The 27,040-nt window shown below is 50.8% G+C and overlaps 1 protein-coding gene across 1 annotated transcript in view; it reads right to left on the minus strand.

Annotated features, from left to right (window-relative positions):
- Atp6v0a2 (ATPase H+ transporting V0 subunit a2) overlaps positions 1–26,617 on the minus strand; it is a 32,141-nt gene extending 5,524 nt beyond the window's left edge. The window contains exons 1-17 of the mRNA XM_052167567.1: positions 26,378–26,617; positions 22,557–22,635; positions 19,693–19,790; positions 18,207–18,344; positions 16,637–16,725; positions 14,552–14,678; positions 10,935–11,017; positions 9,697–9,790; positions 8,912–9,124; positions 6,511–6,661; positions 6,113–6,249; positions 5,528–5,715; positions 5,339–5,429; positions 4,471–4,589; positions 2,262–2,472; positions 989–1,108; positions 419–538 (exon numbers count right to left, since the gene is read on the minus strand). Of these exons, the coding sequence (XP_052023527.1) occupies positions 419–538; positions 989–1,108; positions 2,262–2,472; positions 4,471–4,589; positions 5,339–5,429; positions 5,528–5,715; positions 6,113–6,249; positions 6,511–6,661; positions 8,912–9,124; positions 9,697–9,790; positions 10,935–11,017; positions 14,552–14,678; positions 16,637–16,725; positions 18,207–18,344; positions 19,693–19,790; positions 22,557–22,635; positions 26,378–26,494 (2,175 nt within the window). The 5' untranslated portion in view covers positions 26,495–26,617. The remainder of the gene's footprint in view (positions 1–418; positions 539–988; positions 1,109–2,261; positions 2,473–4,470; positions 4,590–5,338; positions 5,430–5,527; positions 5,716–6,112; positions 6,250–6,510; positions 6,662–8,911; positions 9,125–9,696; positions 9,791–10,934; positions 11,018–14,551; positions 14,679–16,636; positions 16,726–18,206; positions 18,345–19,692; positions 19,791–22,556; positions 22,636–26,377) is intronic.
- Between the last annotated feature and the right edge of the window lie 423 nt (positions 26,618–27,040).

Consider the following 27,040-nt stretch of genomic DNA (forward strand, 5'->3'; position numbering starts at 1 on the left):
AGGTCCAAGGCATAAATCCTGCTCTCAGTGGGGCTATGGGGCTCACCAACCCATCTCCCCAACCTTACTCAAGATTCAGTTTCCTGTCTGTAACCCAAATGCCAGCCTAGAACTCCATCCACTATAAGGGCCACATGGTTAGTGGTCTCAATGACAACTGAGTCAGCCTCTGAAACTACCCAGCATCCAAATGGACACTCCCCAGCCATAGGTGCACAGTGGAGACTCATGCTTGCTGTCTCCAAAGGACTGCAGGACCCTGGTTTCTCTGCTCTGTGAACTGGTGATCTGGCTACTTGGTCTAAATGAAAGCTGTTCTATAATGATGATCAAGTGACCACGGGGAATTCAGTTTGTCCTCAGTAAGCAGCCAATGAAAAGCTTCCTCCCTCACCCAACCTATGGGCTCAGAGCGCACCTCCTCACACGTCATCTCTCGGCAGCCTTCTTCCATGCGGGTGTTCCCCTCTTCTATGTCCGGGCTGCCCAGCAGGGACACCTCTTCCTCACTGTCCTTCCTCACAAGGGTGTAACCGCTCTAAAGAGAAAAGAACGGTGTGAGCAACTGGAATGGCCCAGGGCTGAGACAAACCCCAAGTAACTGCTTCTCTCAGGACGCAGCTCTCCGGGAATAAGAGAGCTGTCTCCAAGAACATGCACACCCCATATGCCTTTAGCCTGCCACAGAGCATGGAGGAAGCAGGGTGCAGCAAGTGCTCGCATCCAGTGCACTCCTGCCAAGGATGAAACCACTCCAGCTGTCTCAGGACAAGTATGGCCAGTCCTCAAATGTGCGAACACAGGACTGCGCCGTGACCGCACCTCCTCTCTGAACATACATCCAGGAGAGTGTGAGGAGGGGCTGCAAGAGAGGCTGCTCACCTTAGCACAGCACTACTCCTCGGGCTGAGCCTAACAGCAACCTCTAGACTCTGAGCGAAGCCAGCTCTGGAAGAATGAGAACCTGGGGACATGGGGACACACTCACCCGGCTCATGCCAAAGCAACTGCGCCCGTTGTGCAGCCACAGCAGAAAAAGCGGCTTCCCTAAGAAGAGCACGGGGACAGCCAGCACCGTGAGAGCCAACAATACTCTCTGGACGTGTGCCTGTCAGTGCAAGGGAGAAAGAAGTCCATGAAGATGAAGGGCACCACAGAGTCACTACGATGTGAAGCAGATGGGGGGCGGGGGCGGGGGCGGGGAGAGCAACTCCGGGCCAGGGGCACGGTGGCCCTCCACACTTCTGACTCACAACATTCAGGACATGGCATTGAAAGATTATTTTTAGAGCAGTAAAAAAAAATTAAAAAGAACTCTAAGTGGAGGCTTGGGGAATGACTCAGCCACAGACTGAGTTAGATCCGAGAACTCACTTTCAAAGCCCTCCCTCCACGGCTGTGCAAGCTTGGGAGCAGAACTAGGGACACGAGGGTAGGAAGAGGTCCTTGGGATCATTAGCGGTCACCCCAGCTATCACACACACACACACACACACACACACACACCAAAAAAGGAGGGGTGGATGTTCCCCAAGGGATGACATCCAAAGCTGACCTCTGGCCTGTAGACACAGGTAACCCCACCCCCACCCCTGCCATGTACAAATTTTAAACAGGGGCTTGCATTGGCACCACACACTAAAATATTGGAACCATACAGAGATTATCAGGGTCCCTGAGCAAGAATGATATGTAAATTACTGAAGCATTTACTTAAAAAAAATTGGAGCTGGAAAGATGGCTCCATGGTTAAGAGCACTGACCGTTCCTCCACAGGGCCTGAGTTCAAATCCCAGCACCCACACGGTGGCTCACAACCATCTGTCACAGGATCTGACGCTCTATTCTGGTGTGTCTGAAGACAGCTATAGTGCACTCATATACAATAAATAAATAAATAAATAGATAGATAGATAGATAAATAAATAAATAAATCTTTTTTAAAAACATCTAATCTAGGTGGTAGTGCACGTCAAGCAGGAGGATCTCTGAGTTTGTGGCCAGCCTGGTCTACAGAGTAAGTTTCAGGACAGCAGCCAGGGCTACACAAAGAAACCCTGTCTTGAAAAACTGAGGAGAAAAAAAAGAAAGAAAGAAATCTAAATGAAGCCTGATACTATTCTGCGAACACTGCACAGGAGAAGCAGACACACGAGAGAACACTCCCCACGCTCTTGGGTTTGGCCTGCCCTTCTCATCACAGGCTACGGGCGAGTGCTGAGAGCAGGGTGGGCACCAGTGCCGAGCCGAGGCGCACTCACCTGCCCTGGGTAGAGCTCATGTGTCTCATTGGCTGGGAACAGGAACATGTTAATGAACTCGATGAGGATGCTGGGGGCCTCTCTAGAGGTCTCTGCCGAGTACGCCAGCCACTTGTAGATGATCATGAAGATCAGGTACCCAAAGATGCAGAGCATGAACAGGATCTCAGGGATGGAGACCAGGTAGATGTTGAAATTCTTCCTAAAGTGCCTGCAAGAGAAGCCAGGGAGGCAGCTGGAAGACTCTGTTGCCACAGCGCCACGGGCCGCTTCAGGACTCCATGTGTGTCTCTGTGAGCTGGAGTGTCAGATCCGTCCACAGAGGAAAGAGAGACAAGAGAGAAAGCTACGCAGAACCACACGCAAACACAAGTTGCTACTGAGTCTAGCTTTAAACTGTTAGTTATTTTTTAAAAGTATTAAACAGCTTTAATGAAATCAATTTTCTTAATTTATCTAATCTTATGTGTAGGGAAGTTTTGCTTGACTGTACTTCTGGTCTCCACAGAAGCGAAGTGTAAGCTCCCCTGGAAGTGGAGCCCCAGCCAGCTGTGAGCCACCATGCGGGCTCTGGGGCCAAACCCAGGTCCTCTAGAAGAGCAACAAATGCTCTGAACCACTGAGCTGTCTCTCCAGTCTCCAATTTTTTAAACGTTTTAAACATTTTGTGTGGTGTGTGTGTGTGGGTATGTGGGTATGGTGTGGTGGTGTGTAGTGTGTGTGTGTGTGTGTGTAGGGGGTGCTGTGCACTCGACTGCAGGGCTGGATCAAAGCATCACCCCTCCCTGAAGCTGGAAGAGCAGGCAGCTGTGAGCACCCACCATGCGTGCTGAGGGCGGACTCTGGAGGAACAGCACACATGCTCCCCAGCTCTCTGCAGCTCAGGGCATTCACCACCCTCAACATTTTTTTTTCTTTTCTTTTTGGTTTTGTTTTGTGATTGTTTTTGTTTTTCAAGACAGGGTTTCTCTGCATAGCCCTGGTTGTCCTGGAACTTGCTCTGTAGACCAGGCTGGCCTAGAAGTCACAGAGATCCAGCCGGGGGCTGGGGTTAAAGGCTTGTGCCACATGCTTCTTCATGAGAAAAGGCAGTCAGCACGGAGAGGAAGTGCCAAAGTGCTGACTCCCCCACAACACAGAACGCTTTCTACTTAGAACAGAAGGAAGGAATGTGACAATTCCCTTCTGAGAACACCTGGCATTCAAGTCACACTTGGATGGGAGCTCCAGGAGGGCAAAGGCCTCTCTCCACTCTCTGAAGAGGCCTGGTCCCAGGACAGCACCAGCCCACAGTATGCACTGTATGGATAAATCACTGATCCTCAAAACCCCACAGCTAAATAACCAGAACAGAATCACATGCTACCCTGTGCCATCAGATCAACTGCCCTTGGCCCAGCAGCCAACAGTCTAGCATCGAGAAACAAAACTTAGGGGCTGGAGAGATGGGTCAGTGGTTGACAGCACTGGCTGCTCTCAGAAGACCCAGATTTAATTACTGACACTCGCATGGTGGCTCACAACCATCCGCAACTGTAGTTTCAGGGTTCTGACTGATACCCTCTTTGGCCTCCACAGGCAACACTCACATAGTGTCCAGACACACACGTAGTTAAAAGGTCCAAATATAAAATAAAATAAAATACAAACAAACACTGCAAACACGAAAGGCTGCCGCGATGGCTCAGCAGGCAGGAACAAGCGCCTCCAAGCCTGACAACTTGAGTTCATTCCCCGGGACCCACATGACAGAAAAGGGAAAACTCCACAAACTGCTCTCTGACAACTGAGTACACACACACACACACACACACACACACAATACATACATTCATAAAGGGGGTGGGGGTGGGGATAGAGTGGTGGTGCACTGGGTAAAAGCATTCGCTACCAAGCCTGAAGTCCTGAGTTCAATCCCCAGGACCCTCGCACGGTGGAAGAAGGGAGCCAACCCCAAAGCTGGCCCCCAACGGCCACACATGGACTGTGATGTGCACCATCTTCCTCCTCTCACCAAACGAACGTAAAAGAGATGTAAGATATAAATCACGAGAAAGACAGAGTGACAAATCGGTCATAAGCACAGATGTCAGAGCTGTGGGCAGGCACACTGGCTCACACCTGTACACCAAGTCTTGGAATGGAAGGGCACCACCCTAAGTGGAGGCCAGCCAAAAACATGAAAGAAAAACACAAAACACATACTTACAAGTGGTTAAATATTCCCAGAATGACACCAAAAGTCATGTGAAAAATTCCCAAAATCACAGACATTTTCATCTTGAAGGAGTTGAGGAACGTGAGGCGATTCGTGGCCAGGTTCCAAATCTAAGGACAAAAAACCCGAACAGGAGTGATCTAAGTCCCGTAAGTCCCATCAGCCTCGCAGGAGGCTCCTAAACAACAGGGTTACTCTGGGTTACAGAGCACACACTGCCATCTGTCTCCTGGCTTCCCGGAGCCAGGGCCTGGGGGCAAGAACAGGGAACTCGCTAGGTGCTGCTGGATCACAGTTAGATCTGGCTGCAGAGTGGGGCAGCTCAACATCTGTGAGTGCTGCTCACCTTCTGGATCGTGCTAGGACTGCAGACTTTATCTAAGTATACAAATGACCCCTCTGGGCAGGACTGAGGATACCAGAGACTGCCATCTGAGACCCGCCCTATGAGCAGCCTCGCCCATACCTCCCCAGTCAACTCATCAGGGTTGAGGTCCACTTTCAGGACGACTCAGAAAGTCTTCAGGACACTGGGCCAAAGTTTGGCCTACAGGCATTCTGCTGCTGAACCCTCTTGTGGGATAGGAGGAGCCTGGCCCCCGAGGGCTGCCTCGGCCCCTCACCTTCCTTTCCAGATAAAAGGCAATTCACACAAACAATGGGGTAGCTCTAGAACCTGTCTGGTATCTTGGAAGGATTACTTCGATCATAGGAAAGGCCACAGATACCCCCACGGCTCTGCCACCCTCTCCTGCACTGACCCGGCTCCCCAGGTGGCCGGCCACTCCACTGGCTGCACTTACAGAGGGGCAGTAGCACCCTGGCACCTCCCCTCACACCCGGGGAAGGAAGCACTCACAGGATCGATGCCGAAAGGGTAGGGGCCTCGGAAGACTCCGGGGATATTCGGGTCCAGCTGCAAAGTCCTGCTGTGCCTGATGGTGCTGTCACTGAAACAGGCAGAGGAGGTTGCCATGCAGAGAGGAAGGGGCGTGGCAAGGGACCCCCCACTCCCCCACCTGTGGCCTGCTGTGCACAGGCCACTTACTTCCAAAGCACCATCTTCCTTTGCTCTTCTGGAGAGTGGCTGGAGCTGTACATGGCGGACACGTTCCACCCAGAGCCAAAGAGGTTCACAGACTTGGAGAAGCAGTCGTTGTAGATGAGGCCGGTGTACACAGAGAACAGCCCCATCAGCAGCAGGATATACCGGCCATCGAAGAACATCCTGAGGATCTGGGAGAAGACACCGCGAGAGTAGACGCACTCACTGCACAGTGGGTTCGTGGGAAGATCCTAATGGCTCATGGCAGCCATTCCTCTGAGGCTTCCCAGGAAACCACACACCAGTGGGAGTCCCACCCACAGGCGGCCAGTGCACTTCTCTTACAGAGCACATTTATACCCAAAGCTCTTGGGCTGGCCTGAGGCAAATGCCTATAATCCTAGCACTCAGGAGGTGGAGGCAGGGGGATCACAAGTTCAAGGTCAGCCTTTGGTGTATAACAAGTTTGGGACCAGCAGGACTACCTCAGAGAATCTCAATCACTTCCCACCAAAGCACAATAAACACAACGCAGCTCTCCTCCAGCCAAACACTGCAAGCCCTGGCGGGCTGGCGGGCGAGCATTACCTCCTGTGACTGGCTCAGTCTGGGGTGATTCTCATTCCACACCAGCAAGAGGGCAAACAGGAACATGACAAAGCCGTGCCCAAAGTCACCAAACATCACAGCAAACAGGAACGGGAAGGTGATGATGGTAAAGAGGGCTGTAAAGACAGGGGGTTGGCAAGTCCTCAGCAGAGCCTGAGGTTCTCACAGATCTCAGAACAGGACTGTAAGGTCATTTAATGCTACACAAAGCTGACAAAGTGACAGCAGTGAGTTTCCTTACAAACATCTACTCCATTCCTCCATCAAAAGCACCAATAGGGCTGGGCATGGTGGCACACGCCTGTAAGCCCAGCACTCAGGAGGAAGGGACAGGAGGATCGCCAGAAGTGCAAGGCCTAGCTCGTCCAGATGCCCACCTGGGTTCACTTCTCTGTAGCTCCCGACACCATAGGCATCCACGATGTGCTGGAATCCTTCAGTGAACTTGTTGGTGCGGATCAGAGTGGGCGGCGTTTCCTTCGTAGGGATTGTGTTCATAAACGAGGGGATCGTAGCTCCGCTCTCTCTCTTCCCCCCAGAAAAGAAAGAGGAAATGACTGTGCATGAGAAAGAAGGGCTACAGACCAACAGAGGGCACGCACAGCTGGCTAGGCTCTGCTCTGCATGCTCACACAGTGGGTCACCACTCGAGACACCGAGCACAGCAGACATGGCGGCCTGAGGACAGCAGCGGAGCTGGGGTCCTGAGAAGGAGAGCGGCAAGTAAGGATAAAAAGCTGGGCTGAGGAAGATGGAGGCAGAAGCAGGCCCAGGGCAATGCAAAACTGACATGTGAGCCAGGCCTGCCAGGCCGGCCTGTGGTGTCAGCATCTGGGAGGTTTGGGCAGGAGGAGCTTTGAATGTGAGGCCAGCACACCAACAACAGAGCAGAACCTTATCTCATACAGGAGAGAGGGAAGGAGGGTGGGAGGGAGGGAGGGAGAGAGACAGAAACAGAGAGAGACAGAGAGAGAGAGAGAGAGAGAGAGAGAGAGAGAGAGAGAGAGAGAAGGAATACTGAAGTCTAGGACTGTAGCTCTTAAAAGTGGTCAAGAGAGGGCTTGTGAGAGGGCTCAGTGGGTACAGGTGCTTGCCTACAAGCCCGATGACCTGAGTTCAATCCCCAGGATTCACATGGAGGAACCTGCTCAATCCCTGCAAGCTGCCCTCTGACCTCCACAGGCACTGTAATATCCACACACATACACAATGCATAACAAACGTAATTTAAAATTGTCAGCAAAGAGGAAGTTAGAAACAACTACAACATTACCTAATTTACAAAAAGAAAATGGATAAAAGATAAACTGTATCACTGTGGCAGAGCCTTCTGTCAGCTTTCTCTCAGTTTCAGTGCACTGTTCACTCTTGCCCAGAAATGCATGCTATCTACAATGTTCACACCTGCCCAGAAATGCATGCTATCTACAATGTTCACACCTGCCCAGAAATGCACGCTATCTACAATGTTCACTCTTGCCCAGAAATGCATGCTATCTACAATGTTCACACCTGCCCAGAAATGCATGCTACAATGTTCACACCTGCCCAGAAATGCACGCTATCTACAATGAACAACAGAGGAGAAACAGACCAACATCCAGGGGAAGGAACCAATGGTACGCATGTTCACACAGGTGAGCTGAGCGCCTTCAGCAAACAGGAAGAAATCCAGCCTCACTCAGCAAGAGCCGGAGCTGGGAAATCCTTCTGGAGACCTGCACATGCTAAGTGTCAAAGGTCACAGGCTGTTCCATGCAGTGGTGTTTATAACCAGGAAGCACCTGGCAGAGCGATAACCAGCTAATAAACCAAGATGTGTGCCTGCAAGGGGATCTGGTCATGAAACCAGCCGTTTACTCAGCAGAGAGAACACACAATCTGCTGTTTAGAGGGAGCCAAGCTAAGGAGTTGTCCGCCATCCACATCCTGTGCACTTGCCAGAGGAACTGCAGGCCAAACAAAACAGTTCTTTAAACATTAAAAAGAGGCGGGGCGGGGGGGGGGGAGTAATTTAAAAAGGCAAGAGGAAAAGAAAGGCTACCTGTGCCTACCCCTATGCCTATTCCTTTCTGGCCAGTAACAGAGAGAGAACAAAACTGAAGCAGTGCCCCAAGGGAGGGACTGTCAGAGTCACAGTTCAGGATGTCCTCCCCACTCAATGCCTGAGAGACCCACTCTTTCCTCCCGCTGTGCATTGCTGTATTATCTGTGTGAGGGCTCCAGACCCATAGAACTGAAGTTACAGACAATTGTGAGCCACCATGTGGGTGCTGGGAATTGAACCCAGGTCCTCTGGAAGAGCAGCCAGTGTTCTTACTGCTGAGCCACTTCTCCAGCTCAGAGGTTCAGTCCACTGTCATCAAGGCAGAAACATGGCAGCATCCAGGCAGATATGGTGCAGGAGGAGATGAGAGTTCTACATCTTCATCTGAGAGCTGCTAGTGGAAGACTGACTTCCAGGCAGTCTTAAACCCATACCCACAGTTACACACCTACTCCAACAAAGCCACACCGCATAATAGGGTCACTCCCTGGGCCAATCATATATGAACCATCACACCCACTCTTCAAAACTTTAGTCTCAAAGCAATGCTGGACAAGCCCCTTCCCGGCACTCTAAAATATCTTTTCTGGTTTTTGAGACAAGGTCTCAGACTCTCCAACCTCCTGCCTCAGCTCCCCTGGGCCTGGGGTCACGAGTGTGCAGTGCCCTGTGACATACTAGGCCCCAAGTGGTCTTAGTCTGAGGGTCCTAATGGGCGGGTGGGGCCTTACCGAGCCTTCCTCCAGAGCTCTGCGCAGGCCTGGCAGGTCCACCTCGGGGCACCAGACCTCGGCTATGAGGCACTTGTTGGTGACGTCGAAGCTGCACATGTTGAGCATGTGGTAGATGGCTTTCATCTTCCTCACCTGGACCACACGGCTGCACACCGACTCGGCGGCCTTGCACAGCACCTGCCTCAGGTAATCCTCCGTTCTGTGCAGCACCTGTGGAACAAGCGAGGCCTTTGTGGCTCCACTCACAGTTCTCATCCACCCAAGGGGGGCCATCCCACGCCCCTGCTCCCACTGCCAGCTCACAAGGGAACACCCTAGGCAGGCAGCCTCCGAGAACAGAGCCCAAGGGCACTAAAGAGCTCGCACAGCCCGTCAGTGGGGGTCCAGACAGAAGGGTGGCCTGACTGGTCACTCTCACCTCATCTTGTCCTGGCCTAGCTCCAATAGCCCTGAGAGCCACCAATCCCATTTCCAGCCCTTAGGTTTCCATGCGTGGACATCTACTTCCTGTCAGTGCTACCTACACTCCTCAGTGACATCAAGAGAGACCCAGATCTTAAGCAGGCAGGTGGGTGGCCCCACCACCCAAGCTTGTCTTCATGCCCATGATTTGGCATACCAGAGAGACACAAGGGCTTTCCCATCACTACTCCCTGGGCTCGTAACTGCAAAACAGATGTGCCGATGGCACGAATGCATGGTGACCGTCCACAACCAGATACCTACCCGGTTGACAGAGAAAGCAGATGGCCTTGCAATGTCCCCAGCCCCGGCTTACTCACCGTGTAAAGGTCTTGGATCCGAGTATTGAGCCCCTCCTGAATCTCCCTGCGCTCTTCAGCTGTGTTTGGATACGGGTAGATGTGGCAGTGGTAACTGGAGGGTAGAATTCAAGGGTCAAGGGGCAGGAAGGCTGCTCCTAAGGCAGGCCCCAGATTCTATTTAGGCCAGGCACCCCGCCTCCAGCACCAGGCTGGGCAATGGTACGGCCACAGCCACTTTAGGACAGCCTTGGTAACTCAGGTGGCCGTACAGTAAATGGACCCGAGCACTCTCAGATCCAAACCCTCACGACTCCAGGAAGCCTGTCCCCAATCCTACCTTCCTGAAATGCACCTGAGGTTAAGAACCATCAGACAGGCTAAAAGCGCACATTAAAACGACATTCCAGGTTGGTGGTGGCACAACCTGCAATCCAGCACTCAGGAGCCAGAGGCAGGAGAATTGTAAACTCAAGCTGGCTACTGTTTCAGGGTTGACATTGTTTAGGCTGAGTTGTCCTGCAGACACCCGGTCCTCAGACACACAGACAAGAAACTGCAGTGGGCCAGGCAGTGGTGGCACACACCTTTAATCCCAGCACTTGGGAGGCAGAAACAGGCAGATTTCTGAGTTCGAGGCCAGCTTGGTCTACCGAATGAGTTCCAGGACAGCCAGGGCTACACAGAGAAACCCGGTCTCAAAAAACCAAACCAAACCAAACCAAAAAACCAAAAAGAAGAAAGAAAGAAAAAGAAAAAGGGAAAGGGAAAGGAAAAGGAAAAGAAAAAGGAAAAGGAAAAGGAACTGCAGTGGCCCTGCACTGCCTGTTGAACTGTGCTGCAGGAGCCACTTAGAAACACCCTCCAGGCTCCTCCCTTCAGCAGCCTGGTAAAGGGACTTCACTGAGGGGTGTGGCTTTCTTTGTCACACTAAACATATTTACTGCAAGGATACAAGCTGGGGCTGGAGAGATGACCTGGGTTTAGTTCAGAGTTTGAGCCACCGCATCCCATAACTCCCACTCCAGGGGACCCAATACCCAACAATAGGTGATTACAGACTGTAACAAGATGACAGTTTAACTAACTAACTAGCTAACTAACTAGTATACTCGCAAGTCCTAAATGCATTAAATAAACAATCAGAGGCCTGATGCAGCTCAGAGGTGGAGAACCTGCCCAGCATCTGAGCGGGCCTAGGTTCCTTTCGCAGTCCTGGGGAAAGGGAAGAAACAACACAGTAACGCCTCCTTTCTCACCAGTCACATATCTTCTTAACCTTGTGGCCAATCTGCTCTCCCCAAAAGGAGATCAGGAACACATACCACTTTATGACTTCACCCTACAGACAGACAGACAGAGGGAGAGTGTGGTGAGTTCTGGGCACACCCTCAACCCTGGCTCCCACTCTTCCAGACCATGCTCACTGCCTGGGCAGCACGTGCAGTGGCTCTTACTGAGGCATATCCAATTCACCGCTCACCAAGACAAGCCCCAAGCTGGCGAGCATGCGGGTTCCCAGGTGTCTGCACAGCCGCACACCCCAGTGCGCAGGTGACACACTGGCCATGCTCAGCCTTTTCCACTCAGCTTTTACTGTAACTAAGTACCCTCCCCTTACCGCCACGACTGCCCAGAATGTGCTTTTTGTTGACGATGGTACTGTTTTAATGGCCACTGTGGTGGTTTGAATATGCTTGGCCCAAGGAGAGGCCATATTAGGACATGTGGCTTTGTTGGAGGCATTGTGTCACTGTGTGGGTAGGCTTTGAGACCATCCTCCTAGCTACCTAGGAGGCAGTCTTCTCCTACTGTGGATTTGGGAACTTTGAATTTGGAAAGCAGTGGAAATGCCTTAAGTGGGACTTAATGGGCTATCCCAGTAGGAATAGGGGGCACATTGATGCTGATGGTGATTTGAACTGTGGAAGCCTGGCTCTACAGGTTTTAGAGGGGAAGAAATTTAATATGCGGACAAGAGACTGTTTTTGTGATATTTTAGTGCAGAATGTGGCTGCTTTTTGCAAAAGCAGATTTATATTAATTGCACTGACAAAGGAAGTCTCAAAAAGGTCCAGCAGAGACTTTGTTTTCTGGTTTAGTCTCACGAAGAACATTTTGAACAAGCTTAGCAAGCTGGTTAGCTGGAGTTAAGAAATTAGTGGGAATTAAGAAGAGACTAGCATCACTGAGGTGAAATCTGTGAAGTGCTTTCTGAGAGGACAAAGAAGGCATGTTCCAGAGATCACCAAGATTGTACCTTGTGCTGCAGTGGGACTTGGTAATGTCTAAGAATCACCAGGTGGTCCTGGTTTTGAAGGTATGAAGGGGTCATGGAGAACAGCTGAGGCTTGGCACTAGGAAGCCATGGAAGGCCATTGATGACGGTGCAGCCACACTTGCCATTGAGGGCCCAGGACTAAAGAGGTCATGCAAAGAAGTTGAGGCTTGGCGCCATGAAGGGGGCCTATTAGGAAAGTCTAGTTTAGTTGCAGCTGAAGACCACAGCATATTGGAGAGGCCAGTACCATGGGATGACCAAGAACAGCAGCAGCAATGGAGTGCAGTCAACCAGAGCTTAGAGTGCTACAGAGGGCAGAGCTGGAGAAGTGACCCAAGCCCTTTTGAAAAGTCCAGAAGATCGTGTATGGCTCCAACATTGAAGCAATAAGCTGTAACATTGAAGTAGACTTGAAAACCAAGATGTTAGAGGTGTCAGAGCCATGAGATACCAGCCAGGAGAAAGAAGTCTGTTGTAGTCAACAAAGATGAAAGGAGCTGGGATCTGAAGAGCACTTGGACACCGGACATGGGGATGCAGAGTTTGCAGTCTGCCCAGCTGGGTTTTGGTCTTGTTTGGTCGAGTATTTCCTTACTATGATGTTTTGGAATGGTAATGTATATCCTGTGATGTATGAAGTATGTGATTTGCTTTTTTGACTTTATAGGGAATTACAGTTAAGTGATTCAATGAATCTAAAAAAGACTTTGAACTTTAAACTTTTAACATTGTTGAGACTTCTATAGACTATGGGGACTTTTGAAGTTGGGCTAAATATATTTTGCATTATGCTATATTTAGGTATGGCCCCCTTAGACTCATATGTTTGAACAAGCCTGTGGGGACCAGGGAGTGGAATGTGGTGGTTTGAATATGCTTGGTCCAGGGAGTAGTACTATTAGGACGTGCAGCCTTGTTGAAGGAACTGTGTCACTGTGGGTGTGGGCTTTGAGAGCCTCCTCCTAGCCAAGTGGAAGACAGTCTTCCCCTGTTTGCCTTTAGAACAAGATGTAGAACTCTCAACTCCTCCTGAACAATTCCTGCCTGGACGCTGCCCTGCTCCCACCTCGATGATAACGACTAAACCTCTGAATCTATAAGCCAGCCCCAACTAGATGGTGTCCTTTGTAAGAGTTGCCTTGGTCATGGTTATCTGTTCACAGCAGTAAATCCTACCTAAGACAGCCACCAAGGAACATATCTACAAGTCAGTGAGAACAGTTTTCTGGAAATCTGTGTGGATGAGCCTTGCTTACCACCAGTTAGAGCACAGGTAAAAGGAGTCAACAATGCATGGTAAACAAGTCAAAGAGAAACACAAACAAAATAAGGCCAGACCTGGCTCACTGATGAACAGTGACCAGAGATGCTCGAGAAGCAAGGCCACGCTGCCCCAGGAACGCAGAAACCCCATAATGTTTGCTGAGTGTTTACAGTGTCTTTGAACAACATAGTTCTGTGAATAATAAGAATCAGCCATCATTGGCTGGGCGGTGGTGGCGCACGCCTGTAATTCCAGCACTTGGGAGGCAGAGGCAGGTGGATTTCTGAGTTCGAGGCCAGGCTGGTCGACAGAGTGAGGTCCAGGACAGCCAGGGCTATACAGAGAAACCCTGTCTCGAAAAAAAAAAAAACAAATCCAAAAAAAAAAAAAAAAAAAAGAATCAGCCATCATCACAAATATTCAACAAAATGGATTTCTATGAAGCTCAGCTGGGATGGATGTCCAGAACTCACCTAGTGTGAATGCGATCCTGGGCTCGGTCCCAGCACTGACATCAGGACTGAACAGCCTGTTTGTCAGAAACTGCCCAGGCTGAGAGAAGTAAGCTGAGGGAGCTGTCAGGCTGATGAGACACGATAGGCCAGGTGGCAGAAACAATATAGAAAAAGCCAGGTGTGAGGGGCAGTGAGGCAGGGTGTGTGTGTGTGTGGCCATCTTAAACAGGTGGGAAAGAAGGGCCCAGAAAAGAGGACTGTTACGTGCTGAGAAGATGAAGGGGGAAAGACGAGCAAAAGGAAGAGCCCCCAAAGAAGCTGGGACAGGGGACAAGCTCAACACGGGCAGAAGGTGTGACAACATCAGATGGGGACTGATGGGCCACCACAGGAACGGGGCCTTCTGCTGGAAGCCTCTAAGAGTGAGACACTCTGGCAGAGGAAGATCCATGAGGCTGGATGCTGGGTGAGACAGGCAAGGTGCGTCAGGGTAATGCTGTGGGGGTGAGCACTGAAATCTAGAGGCAAGACAAGTGCAGCCAAGACCCCAGCCAGACGGGCGGAGCACAGGAGTGCATGAGCCAGACTCCCTTTGACCTGAGTCCAGCCTCTGAGTCTGGGCATAGGGTGGTGTGCACAAGATGCTGGGTGTCCTGATGCTTGTGGAATGAGCTGTAGGCATGGAGCTGCCGCTTCCTGAGATGGGGTCTGAGAGCCCAGACTCAGGAGAACTGTGGGGCTCAGAGGGAGCTGTCAGGCAGAAATATTTTTGGGGACTCACAAAATGGCGTACGGATACAAAGGGCCGTGTGCACACGGCAGAGCCAGGGCTCTGCAAAAGCAATAGTCCAGCTTCTGCCTCTCACAGGCACTCACCGTCTCGGGATCTTCCAGGGACTCGTCCAGCTCTGCAGAGGTCACAATGGTGTACCCTTTGCAGGCCCGCCACAGCATTCTTTCAAATGCTTCCACTTTGCCTTGCTGAATCAGGCCAGAAACGAATCTGTGAGACAGTGAAGACGCCGGCATTAGGGAACTGAGAAGACCTCTGTCTCCTGCAGGCCAAGAGGCCGGTGTGAGAGCCATCAAGCAGCAAGAGATTTGTGCGCTGGACAAAGGATTGCTGCAGCTGCCTTTCCCACGGCCAGCGGGGGGGGAGGGTAAAGCTGTAGAATTTCAAGACCAAACCAGAAAACCAGCTGCGGACTGTCCACTGACTCAGGGTGTGAAGACCCTATAAACGCTAGTATGCTGTGAAGAACCTACAAATGCTAGTGTGGAAGAGGACAAGCTCCAGATGCCAGCAAGGTGATGGATGGGGAGAGGAGAGGCCACCATGGCCATGACTTCCTGCCCAGAGGGCTGCTCCTTGAGTGGTGGCCGGGAAAGTAAAGGAGCCTCCACAGTCACCTGCACACAGCCATAGCATAAGAGTCAGCCAGCCAGGATTTCGTGTTAGTTTGTACCACTTCCAAAAACTAAAAAAAAAAAAAAAAAGTACCAACAAAAACCCTGTTCTAAGAGAGAAAAAATGGCCCTGGGTTGACAGCACTGCCAGCTACTGTGAACATGGCAAGTCAGTCTCTCTCTCTCTCTCTCTCTCTCTCTCTCTCTCTCTCTCTCTCTCACTCAAGGATTATGTCTTTATAGCAGTCTCCACTGCATGCCCAAATAAGGAACACGGGAATATGAAACAACTTGTTTAGCTGGAGAAGTGATTCCATTACAGAGCCCTTGCCCAGAACATGCTCGGGCGTCAATCTCAAGACACAGAAAAGACAAGGAGGGTTGGCAGGACACTTAGTGAGCAAGGATGCAGGAGCCACGCCCAGCCTCACAGAGCGGAAAGAGAACCGACTCGGGAAAGCTCTCCTCTGCCCTCCACACACATACCAGAGTACGCATGCGTCAACTCCCAAACACTCACACTAGATAAGAAAGATAAAAAAGCAGGAGACTGCTCAGCAGTTGAGAGCACTAGGTGTTCTTCCAAAGGGCCTGGGTTCGACTCCCAGGACCCTTGAGGTGGCTCACAATGGGCTGTGGCTTCAGTTCCAGGGGTCTGCTGACCTCTGAGAGTCCCAGGCACACTCATGCTGTCCAGACGTACAGACAACAAAACAACACATATACAGTCCTTTTTAAAAGTAAAAGAAGAGAAAACCGCAAATTTTAAAAAGTAAGTAAAATTTAAAACAAAAGATCACAATCACACAAGGAAATACGTTCTCATTGGGTCATTGAGCCAGGAAAGTAGAAGGAACAGGCAGCAGGGCCAGGTGTGGTGACAGGCACCTGCCATCCCTGCACTGGGAGGCTGAAGCAGGAGGATCAGAAACTCAAGGTCATCCTCAGCTACATTGTGAGTTTGAAGTCAACCTGGGCTACATGACACTGTCTCAGAGAAGAAGGAAAAAGAGGCTGAGGATAAACAACTAAGGGACGGAGGGAACGGAAGGCAGGCGCAGCCACTGGAAGCATCACTCAACAGCAGACCCAGTGAGGGCTCAGCGGGAGGAAAGGCACACACTGCCAATCCTCAGCTTAATTCCCAGAACCCACTTGGTAAGGGAGCACTGACTCCTGTCATATGTCCTCTGACTTCCAAGAACTCAAGGAAATAAATGTAGGGAACAATAAAAAAAACAAGACACAAAAGTCAACCATAAACCCAGAAGGGACCTGTTTCCACCACAGGACCTGGTACTTCAAAGACCAGTTATGCTGGGCTCGACACTAGGGAACACTGATGTAGCTTCTCCTTAGCTCAATACACCAAGAGAAGAGACCCCTTCAGCTTCCAGCTGCACCGATACCGTGTGGGGAAGCCCAATGGACAGGAGCCCAGTGTTCTCTGAGACGATCCCTCTAGGCCAATCGCCGTCTGTAAATGGCCCATTCACCCACTATGGCCCGCATCTCCTATTCTACAGGAAGGGCTTGTCTCTCAGTGTCACCTACCCCAGCTTGGCGCCCAGCCGCTGCATGCAGCTGTAGTCCAACAGAGAGTCGTTCTCTAAGGCGGGAAACTCTTCATAAGTGGGCTCGAACTGGAAAGACACAGAAACAGGCACACTGTTAACAGACCCGCCCCCCCCACCACCACACACACCAAGCTTCCAGACAAGCCATGGAGGTATTGTACAACCAGAGAACCTGTGACAGATGACAACTGAGCCGGGTCAACTGCCCCGTGAGGAAAGTCACACTGCCATGCTTGACAGGTGAACGGATGGCTCAGGACACACCCACGAGAGTGGTTTTAAGTGGGGCTGCACCTCAGCTCAAGAGACACTAACTGTATCTGGGGTCACAGCTACAGCAAGCGAGAGCAAACACAGCTGGATGGACTCTCCTATGCACAGCTCAGTGAGGTGCAGGCTGAGAGGCTGTACCTGAGACGCAGTGCTCTGAGCATATGGTGATTACTGGAGTATGCGCACGAGCATCCTCCGCCTACCAGGCCTCGGACACCAGCATGAACCAGTCTACACTCGTGAGGAGGCGCTTCTTGCCCTCTCTACTCACAGCCTTTTAGAAAAACAAAGATTTTTTTTTCTTCATAACCATAAAACATTTTGCGTGGGGTTGGAGAGATGGCTCGGTGGTCAACTGCACTTGCTGCTCTTTCGGAGGTTCTGGGTTCAGTTCCCAGGACCTCATGGCTTGCGGTTCCTAACTGTCTATTAACTCCAGTTCCAGGGTAGCAGGTGCCCTCTGGTGCCCTCTGTGGGCTCTGCACACACTTGGTTCAGAGACATATATGTAGGCAAAACACCCGTACACACAAAATAATACAACAGAGGCCAGAAAGATGGGTTAGGAGTGTTGCCTGCTCTTCCAGAGGACCTGGATTCGATTCCCAGCAGCTGCATGGCAGCTCACAACCCTCTATGACTCACATATGAAGTGTGCAGGTATATATGCAGGGAAACACCAAGACACATAAAATAAAACCAGTCAGAATAGTTTTCAAAACAACTGAAGACAAAACCAGCCATCCTTTTCTCAACTGTAAACTACAGGATCCCGTGGCAGGAAGTGGTGTGTCCCCGCTAGCAGCAGCACAGGAAGAGGCACATGACCTACAGCAGAGCAGAGGCTGTGGCAGGCCACCTAACACACACACACACACACACACACACATGAAACACTGACACCAACGCCAAGCACCACAGCTCCCGCCGGCAGTCCCAGCACTCCTCCAATTTCAAGGCCAGCCTGGGCTACCAGTGAGACCTGGTCTCGAAAACTGTACATTTGAACAGGGCCTGGGAGATAGGCCAGTTGGCAGGGTCCTTGCCTAGTGTGACGAAGCCAGCTTTAACTCCAGAACTGGGGAAGGGAGGCACAAGGACCAGACTTCCCAAGTCAAGCTGCACGGAGTCCAGGGCCAGCCAGGGCTACACAAAGGTCTCAGGAATAACCATAAAGGCAACACACGGAAATGAACTGACCACAACCCCACAGGAAGCGGTGGAGGACGCTCGCTTGTTCGCTCGCTCACGGTCTGCTTTCTGCTGACACGTACCTCCACGTTCCGTCTGAGGAAGGTCTTCGTGACCCTCAGCATGTGGGTATACTCCACCAGTTCCAGCAGGTTCTTCCTCAGCTTCTCCTTGTTCTTGGTGACTTCTCTGAGCTCCACCTCGAGCTTCTGCAGCTGTTCCTACATGGACACAGCTGCCGTGAGAGCAGGGCTTAGTCTGAGAACGCCCCCACAACCCGAAGTCACGGAGGCTCAAAAAGTCACAGCGCCTGGCAACAAGCCAGGATGCCAACGTGCTGCAGGGCGTGAGAACAGGTCGGGACCGCAAGGTTTACCGGCTCATTAGTTCACGGTGTGAGCCACACCATCCACCGTCACACATCTGCACACTGCAGGGACCCCAGCTCCTGCAGGCCACGCGCAGCCTCTCACCCCAGTCCCAGCTGTTGCTGGCTTTCCTTCAGCGGCCTGCCCGTCACACACACTCTGACTTTATTTCCTTTTGCTTGCAATGGAAATAATCTAAGATCAGCTTTTCAGAAAACGCTCTCCTGGCTCCAGCTTAAGAGTCTCCACTTGGTCCAAGTGGATATAAGACAACCAAGGATATAAGCACTCGAGAAAAGCGTCAGTGGTCACAGCCACGTGTCCTTATCCTTCATACCGCCAACACAGACTTTGTGAAACAAACCACTGAGCCAATGCAGGCTCCTTCAATCCACCCGTCCTGCTCCCCTTCCTGGGCTCTGCATCACCAAAGCTAGCAAAGTCACCGCTGCCCGTGATGACGTCATACCCAGGCCACCCAGCTGAACCGGAGGGTGCCAAGCTTGACATGTTCATACACCAAGTGGCTGACTACTTCCGACCAGAGAGAACAGCTGGCCACAGAAGGGCCTCAGCATTACCATGGCCATTATTTCAAAAGAGTGAGGAAGGACCACTGTATTTCTTATGAGTCCCAACCCTAACAAGAAGTCTAGAAGGGCCGGTGTGCTAGTGCAGGCCTTTAATCCCAGCACTCAGAACCAGAGGCAAACAGAGCTCTGTGAGTTCTGGGCCGACCTGTTCCAAGCTAGCCCGCGTTCATACTGAGACCTTGCTGGAGTCTGGAGTCTCAGACAACACCCTGTGTTCACAGGCGAGGTGATGCACCCTAGCCCCCATCCCCAGCACGCTGACCTCCACAGGAGCTTAGGGTGGGAAGGACATGAAGGCGAGGGAGGGCCAGCAGCCCTCAGCACTGGAGCAGGGGCAGGCGTGCTGGGACCGGCAACGCCAGAGTGAGCGTCCTGAAACCTCCCAGGCAGCAACAGCAACGGGAACTAAACTCTCCTCAGGCTCCCTCAGACAGCAGCCAACCCTCCAGTCAGCTGACACAGAGTTACAGACCACCGACGGTTTGCTACCCCCCTGTTCTTTATGTCAGGCCAAGGCTCAGGGAAGAGAGGCAGAGAAGCATCAAGCACTGTGAAGGTGGCCTGGCAACCTGGAACTTTTGCTGACAGTGTCTTCAGGAGCGAGTTACCTGCATTTCTAGAACATGTTTAAGAGGTGGTGCAGGAGGACTGGCCTCTCCCTCAGGCAGGGGAATATCAGCTCTGGTGATTTCCTGTACCAGGTACACTGTGAAAATAAGACACAGAGTCAGACCAGCTCACTCTGACCCTCGGCAATCTGAACCCTGGCAGCCCCAACCTGCTGTGTGCAGATTCCGTCTGTCCCTGTCACCTCCTGTGTATACTGGCTACAGCTACCCAGCTTCTTTCATAACTAAAACAAGTTTGGGTACCTCTTCTTGTGGAAGGCTCTGAAGGTGTAGACCTGTACCCCACCAGAGGCAGTGAGCTGGCGTTCCCCACAGATGTCCTCAGTGGGAACTCAGGAGCCCAGGAGTCAGAGTCACAGCCGAGCCAGGCTCCCAGCAAGGCACCAGGCAGCACTTTGCTCTGCTTTTAGGAGCCTCATTCTACACAAGTACCCTGTCCACAAGTGATGTCACTCAAGCATATGATCTACAAATATACAAATAACTAGAGATTCCACATGACTAAAGGTTATTGTTAATATTATGGGCTGGAAGCTAGGTGAAGTGGCACGTGCCTTCAATCCCAACACTTGGGAGGCAGAGACAAGTGGATCTCTTAGTTCAAGGCCAGCCTGGTCTACAAAAAGAATTCCAGGCCAGCCCAGGCTACACAGAGAAACAAAAAAAAAAAAACAAAATTTGATAAATAAATACTAGGGCTGGAGAGGTGGCTCAGAGCACTGCTCCTGCAGAGGACTCAGTTCCCAACATCCACACAAGGCAGCTCACAATTGGACCTTATGTGGACAACAGTTCCAGAAGATCTGATGCCCTCTGCTGGCTTTGCTGGGCACTGAACTAATATGTACATAGCCACACACTGATACAATTAAAAGTAATAAATCATTTTTTAATATTATGTTGATTTAAAAATCCTTAACTAAAAGTTCAAGTGTTGTCTAGAGAAATGGCTCAGCACTGAACAGCACTGAGTGCTTTTCCAGAGGACCTAAGTTCAATCCCTAGCTCCCACACTGGGCAGCTTACAACCACCTCTAACTCCAGCTCTAGGAGACAAAACACACCTCTGTTCTCCAAGGGTTTATCTGCACTCATGTACACAGACAGACAGACAAACACACACACACACACACACACACATAATTAAAAGTAATAGTAGTAATAATAATAATAATAATAAAAAGTCTGGGAGTTGCTGCTCAGGCCTGCCATCCATTACACGAAGAAAAGGGGAGGAGGATCAGGAGTTTATGCCTGAGCTACATACCGTGCTTGAGTCCAGTCTGGGCTACATGAGACCTTGACCACCCCACTCCAGCCCCACCACCACCACCAAGAAAAAAAAAAGGAGGAGGAAGAGGAAGAGGAGAAGGAGGGGGGAGGAGGAGAAAGAAGAAAGAAGAAGGAAGAGGAGAAGGAGGAGGAGGAAGGAGGAGGAGGAAGAGGAGGAGGAGGAGGAGGAGAAAGAAGAAAGAAGAAGGAAGAGGAGAAGGAGGAGGAGGAAGGAGGAGGAGGAAGAGGAGGAGGAGGAGGGGGGAGGAAGAGGAGGAGGAGGAGGGGGGAGGAAGAGGAGGAGGAAGAGGAGGAGGAGGAAGAAGGAGGAGGAGGAGGAGAAGAAGAAGAAGAAGAAGAAGAAGAAGAAGAAGAAGAAGAAGAAGAAGAAGAAGAAGAGGAGGAGGAGGAGAAATCTTTAGCTGAAGGAGAGCTTCTCACTGAGGAGCACTGACAACTGAGGACAACTAGCACAGGCCGTGTGTCCTCTTGGGGGGCTCTGGCCACCTGTCACCTGTCGGTGACCTACTGGATGCCCCACAGCCACAAACACATGGGTGGCACTAAGCAGACTAGGTAAGTCACTAAAGAAAATCAGGACAGGAAGTTGGGAGAGTGAAATGCTGGGGTGTGTACAGCTGGAAGGAGACGGCGGGGGATAAATATGATCAAGATGCCCTGTATATGTGGACAAAATTTCAAAGAATTAAAAAAAATCCCTAGTTAAAAAAAATACTTAAGTAACGATTAACAATCAGAAATCACTCTAAGGCACTGGAGAGATGGCTCAGTGGTTAAGAGCACTGGCTACTCTTCCAGAGGTCCTGAGTTCAATTCCCAGCACCCACATGGTGGCTCACAACCTCTTCTGGCATACAGCTGCACATGCAGCTAGAACACTCGTGTACACAAAATAAATAAATACATCTTCAAAAAAATATCATTCTAAAAGTCAAGACTCTCTTACTCCCTAACTACCTTGAGGTGAATCTTACAGACTTTAGAGACGAAGGAAATCCCATGCATGGACTACTGGGTTGTAAAAGGTAAGCAAAAAGCACCAAACTACCCTATTCACAAAGGAAGCCCTGCAAAACACCAAGTGTCAACAAGCCTGTTAACGCTGTCAGCCATTTCCTGCCTTTCTTGTTGAGTGATGAGTGTTAACATGTATACAAGGCTCTTATAAAACTACACAAGATGGCCTGCATGAGCCATGACACACGGATACCATGAAATACTACTCAGCTGCCATCAAAATGATGGGCCTACGACTGTACAGAACAGGTCAACTCCCCGGCCCCCTCTTCTCTGTCTCTCTCTCTTTTTCTTCTCCCCACCCCAGACAGGGTTTCTCTTGTAGCCCTGGCTGTCCTGAAACTTGGGTTGTAGACCAGGCTGCCCTCAAACTAAAAAATCTGCCTGCCTCTGCCTCCCAAGTGCTGGGATTAAAGGCGAGTGCCACCACCTGGCTTCTTCCCTCTCTTCTCTTCATCTATATTTTCTGAAAGAAACAGATATGCCTATATTAAGATAAAAAGCATTTAGATTAAAATGAAAGACAAACTTACCCAATATTCGTTCTAGTTCTTCACACCTCTTTACCTCACCGACAAATTTTCTTTGAAAAGAACTTACATTTTGGTTGAGCTGAGAAAAGAAAGAAAATTTTGTGTTAAGTTCCTAAAATTTTAAATTTGCTTTTATTTGACTAATTATTTAAGCCATTTTGGTGGGGGAATCAAATGCAGGCCTGGTTAAGTTAAAATTTTATTTTTAGTTACTTAATCCTTTTAAAGTTTGCTAGTGCTGGGTCACATTCTACCACTGGGCTAAGTCAAAATCTGCTGGAAGGAAATTATCACTGCCAGAGGTGTTGGAAGGAAATTATCACTGCCAGAAGTTTGGGGGCACACACTGTCACTGCCACTGAACAGGAGGACTGGCAGGGTTTCTTCGCAGCAAGCTGGCAACTGCTACCAGAAAAGCTTGAAAAATAGTCCTTGGCTCAGAAGTAACCCATGGAAAACATTTAATTTAAAGAAAAACCATAAATATGGATGTGAAACTTGTAAGAACAGTAACCTCAGAGTCAGAGAAAATCTATAGCAAAAATCAAACAATAGGACATTGGTGGGCGTGGGGGTCATTGGTGAGTGCAGGTCCAGCATGCAAGAGGCACATAAAACCGGGAGTGGTGGCACACGCCTATGACTTCAGCACTTAGAGGGGTGGAGGAGAATCATAAGTTCAGGGTCATGTCCAACTACACTTGGGGTTCAGAGCCCTGCCTCAAAATAAAGCAAGCAGATATTAGAACGAGTTGAAAAGTTAACAAGCTAATTTCTTCCCTAGATAACACACACAGTAATTATTGTATTCTCAACAATAGCAGCAATATCCCACTTTTTGTTTTTGTTTTTCTAGACAAGGTTTCTCTGTGTAACCCTGGCTAGTCTGGTACTTGATCCGCAGGCCAGGCCTCAGAGACGCCCTGCTTGTCTCCTGAGTGCTGGGACAAGAGGCCTGTGCTGCGGTGCTCGGCTGGTGCCCACCTTTTCTACGAATCATTTATAAGGATGGGCACTTAGGGTACAAGCTGCCTGTGGGTTGTGGGACATTTGCCCTGGGCCCCATGACAAGACAAGGTGTGAAACTGCTGACACAGCAGAGCGGTGGCCATTCCCAAAGCCTCGGCGCTTGTTCGGGAATCTCAGCTTCTTTTAAGGCTTTAGCCAGAAGATCAACACTGGGGTTTCACTTCTCCAGCCCGCTCCCTCTCACCTCTGGAGATCACTCCTATCCAGGTGAAGCAGTGTGACTTCTGTGGAACTGAGAATGGGAACCGGCTCTGCCTGCACTCTCCTTGCCAGTTCTCTTTATGTGGTAGCTTAACTCCTAACCCAGCAGCAGGATCCTTTGTGAAGAGGTGTACTCCTGACTCACGGTTGCTAACAGCCACCAGCAGCAGCAGCAGCTCAGACAGTCAGTTTTTCTGTTGTGTGGGTTACAAATGTTGGGTTTGTGTGTGTGTGTGTGTGTTGGGGGGGGGGGGGTCCATTTAAGGTTGCAGTCACCGTAACTCAAAGCTACTGGTATAAAAGTACATTTCAACAGACCCCTTTGTTTTTTAAGTTCTCTCTCTCTCTCTCTCTCTCTCTCTCTCTCTCGATCTCTCTGTGTGTGTGTATGTGTGTGTGTGTATGTGTGTGTGTGTGTCTGTCTGTCTGTCTGTGCTGGGGTGTGGGCACCTGAGGAAATCAAAGGAGCTGGAATTATAGACCACTATAAATGATGGGTGCTGGGAACTGAACTCCAGCCCTCTGCAAGAGCAGCATGTGCTCTTAACTGCTGAGACAGCCCTCCAGCCTTTTTTGAGACATCTCCCTGCGCGGCCCAAGCTAGCCTTGACTTCATCCTCCTGCCTCAGCTTCCAGAGTGTTGCAATACTGCACCCAGCTCCAAGCAGTGGAGAGAGAGCTACTACACTAAGCCTTTCCTGCCCCAGCACCCAAGGGAACAAAGAAAAGAAAGCTGTCCTCAGAGCAGAGGTGGAACCAAGCCCACCTGTCCCTTTTGGGTCACAGCCTCTCTTTCCAGGTCTTCCCACCGCAGTAACTATGGAAATCCTTCAGCTGCCACACCCCCTCCAAGGGTGAGGAGCAAAAAAGCCTGAATAAGCCAAAAATGGTCAGTGACCCATCCCATGAGTGAGCTCGGGATTGATAAGAGCTTAACACTGGGGCTGGAGAGTCGGCTCAGGGGTTAAGAGCACTGACTGCTCTTCCAGAGGTCCTGAGTTCAAATCCCAGCAACCACATGGTGGCTCACAACTATCTGGAATGGGATCTGATGCCCTCTTCTGGTGTATGTCTGAACACAGCTACAGTGTACTAGTATTAAATAATAATAATAAATAAATAATATTATATAAATAATAATAATAAATAATAGTTCTTAAAAAGGAGCTTTAACACCCATGCCTGAGCTGACAGGCGCACCCCTGAAGACTCAGCAAAGCGCTTTTGTTTGATTTTCCTCTTGGAAAGCGCAGCAGCACTTTCTCTTCGGTCGACTCCCTGTTTAAAACTCTCCTGGGTCCACCCTGGAGCTCGTGTAACGGCACTCAGTGAACGCTGAGGCTCCGCGCTGATAGGAGTGCTCGCTTGTTCAGACCCTGAGATGGAAGCACGATAATGTCTTGGCTCGAGTCCTGACAGGATGGAGCAAACAGACCTGACATAAAAGCCTGCTTCCCTTGCCACTGTAGCCTGGATCTTTCTGATACTACTAGGGCACCACACCCTACCTGTCAGATATGTGGATCCAAGGGCTGAAGTCCAAGTGGCTTCCGGACCCAGGGAGGGCACTGAACCTTCCTTGCCTGCTCCCTCACCTGTCACTTAGGAGTCTCCCGGGACAGTGCAAGGATCATCTATATGAGATTGTGGGTAGAGATGGTCCCTCCTGAGAGTAAGGACCCATCCCAAAGATACAGGGAAATGGCCAAGCACCCACACTGGTTGGGTTCAATGCCATTAGGAGGTATCATGGCCTATTCGGCAACCTTTCCGCACTGTTCTCCATAGCACGCATCCTTGTAGCTCATGACTGGTGCCTCCCTGTTGTCCCCTGACCCAGACTGTGAGCACAGGGACTTCATCTGCCTCGCTCACTGAGTCCCCCAGGCCAGAAGTCACTCAATAAAAGCTTTTGTATTCGCCCAACAATTGTTTATTAATGCCAATAAATGCCAGAGCCCGTGCCACTTCTGGAAAATGAAGAAAGGAACAAGTTGTGCAAGGTCCTGACCCTTAAAGGTTGGCAGGGCACAGAGGTTGAACATAAGCCAATGGCTGCATTCACAAGTGTGTTATTATAGTAGCAGAGACAGCCTCCATTCCACACCTACTGTGACCCAGGTCCTTGTCACTTGCCAACCATGCCAGCGCATCATTACACAGGAGTTAAAAATTCAAAAGCTCTCTAAGGACTCACAACCTGTCGGACTACCTCATCCCTCTTCCTGCCTCTCTTATCCCATCTAGTACTGCTCAGAGCGGTCCCTCCATAGTCACCCAGGAAAACAACCTCTGGGGAACCTCCTCCTCCTCCTCCACATCTTCCCACTGCCAGCTCCAGTTCCATCCGGATCTCAGCTCAAAGACCATCTCCTTGACTACCCTGCAATGCCATCTCCAAAGACCATCTCGTCTTTCTCCCTGACAGCTCCTGTCCCATCTGGGTCTCGGCTCAAAAGCCACCTCCTAAGAGGGGCCCTCCTTGGATACCCTGCAAAGCCACCTCCCTGCCGCAGTCCCCCGCGGTGCCAGCCTGCTTTGGTGGCGCCCAGCCCTGAACCTTACAGGCCCGCAGGCCGCGGGACACTCACGTCTCGGAACTGCACCAGGCCCTTCTCGCCCAGCGCGCTCAGACACTCGTAGGCCGTGCCCGACTGCAGGAAGAGCTGCGCCAGGCACATGCTCTCGCTGCGGAAGAGGGAGCCCATGGCGGCGCCGCCTCGCTCAGCCTCCGCGGCCCGCGCACCCGCACCATGGGGCTCCCCTCCGCTGCCACCGCGGCCACCGCTCAGCCGCCGCCACAACCACCCGCCACGCCACGCCCACCGCCGCAGCCGGTTCCGGTTCCTCCCCGGGGAACCGCCCACCGCAGAATGACCAATGAACGGCCGGAATCGTAACAGTCCGTCACTACGGTTCGGCCAATCGGCGCACAGGAAGCAGGATTTCCCTAATTGGGTGACCCCTGCGCCTTTTAGGGTTTATTATTTCAGTAGTTCTTAGGTTGTTCGTGGATCCCAAACTGGTCTGAAGTTCACAATCCTCCTGCCTCAGCTTTCCCAGGACCAGGATTGTAGGCGTGCCCCACTACGGCAAGCTACTTTTGACGATGTTTTTTATTCGAAACAAGAGTCTATGAAGCTCTGGATGTCGTTAGATCTGCCTGCCTTTACTGCTGCGCTTACAGGCTTGCACTTCTTGAACTCTTCTCTTCCTCTTTCCATTTCTTCTTCTCATCTTCCCCTCCTCTCTTT

Source organism: Apodemus sylvaticus, chromosome 22 (assembly GCF_947179515.1).
Source record: "Apodemus sylvaticus chromosome 22, mApoSyl1.1, whole genome shotgun sequence".
Classification (NCBI taxonomy): domain Eukaryota; kingdom Metazoa; phylum Chordata; class Mammalia; order Rodentia; family Muridae; genus Apodemus; species Apodemus sylvaticus.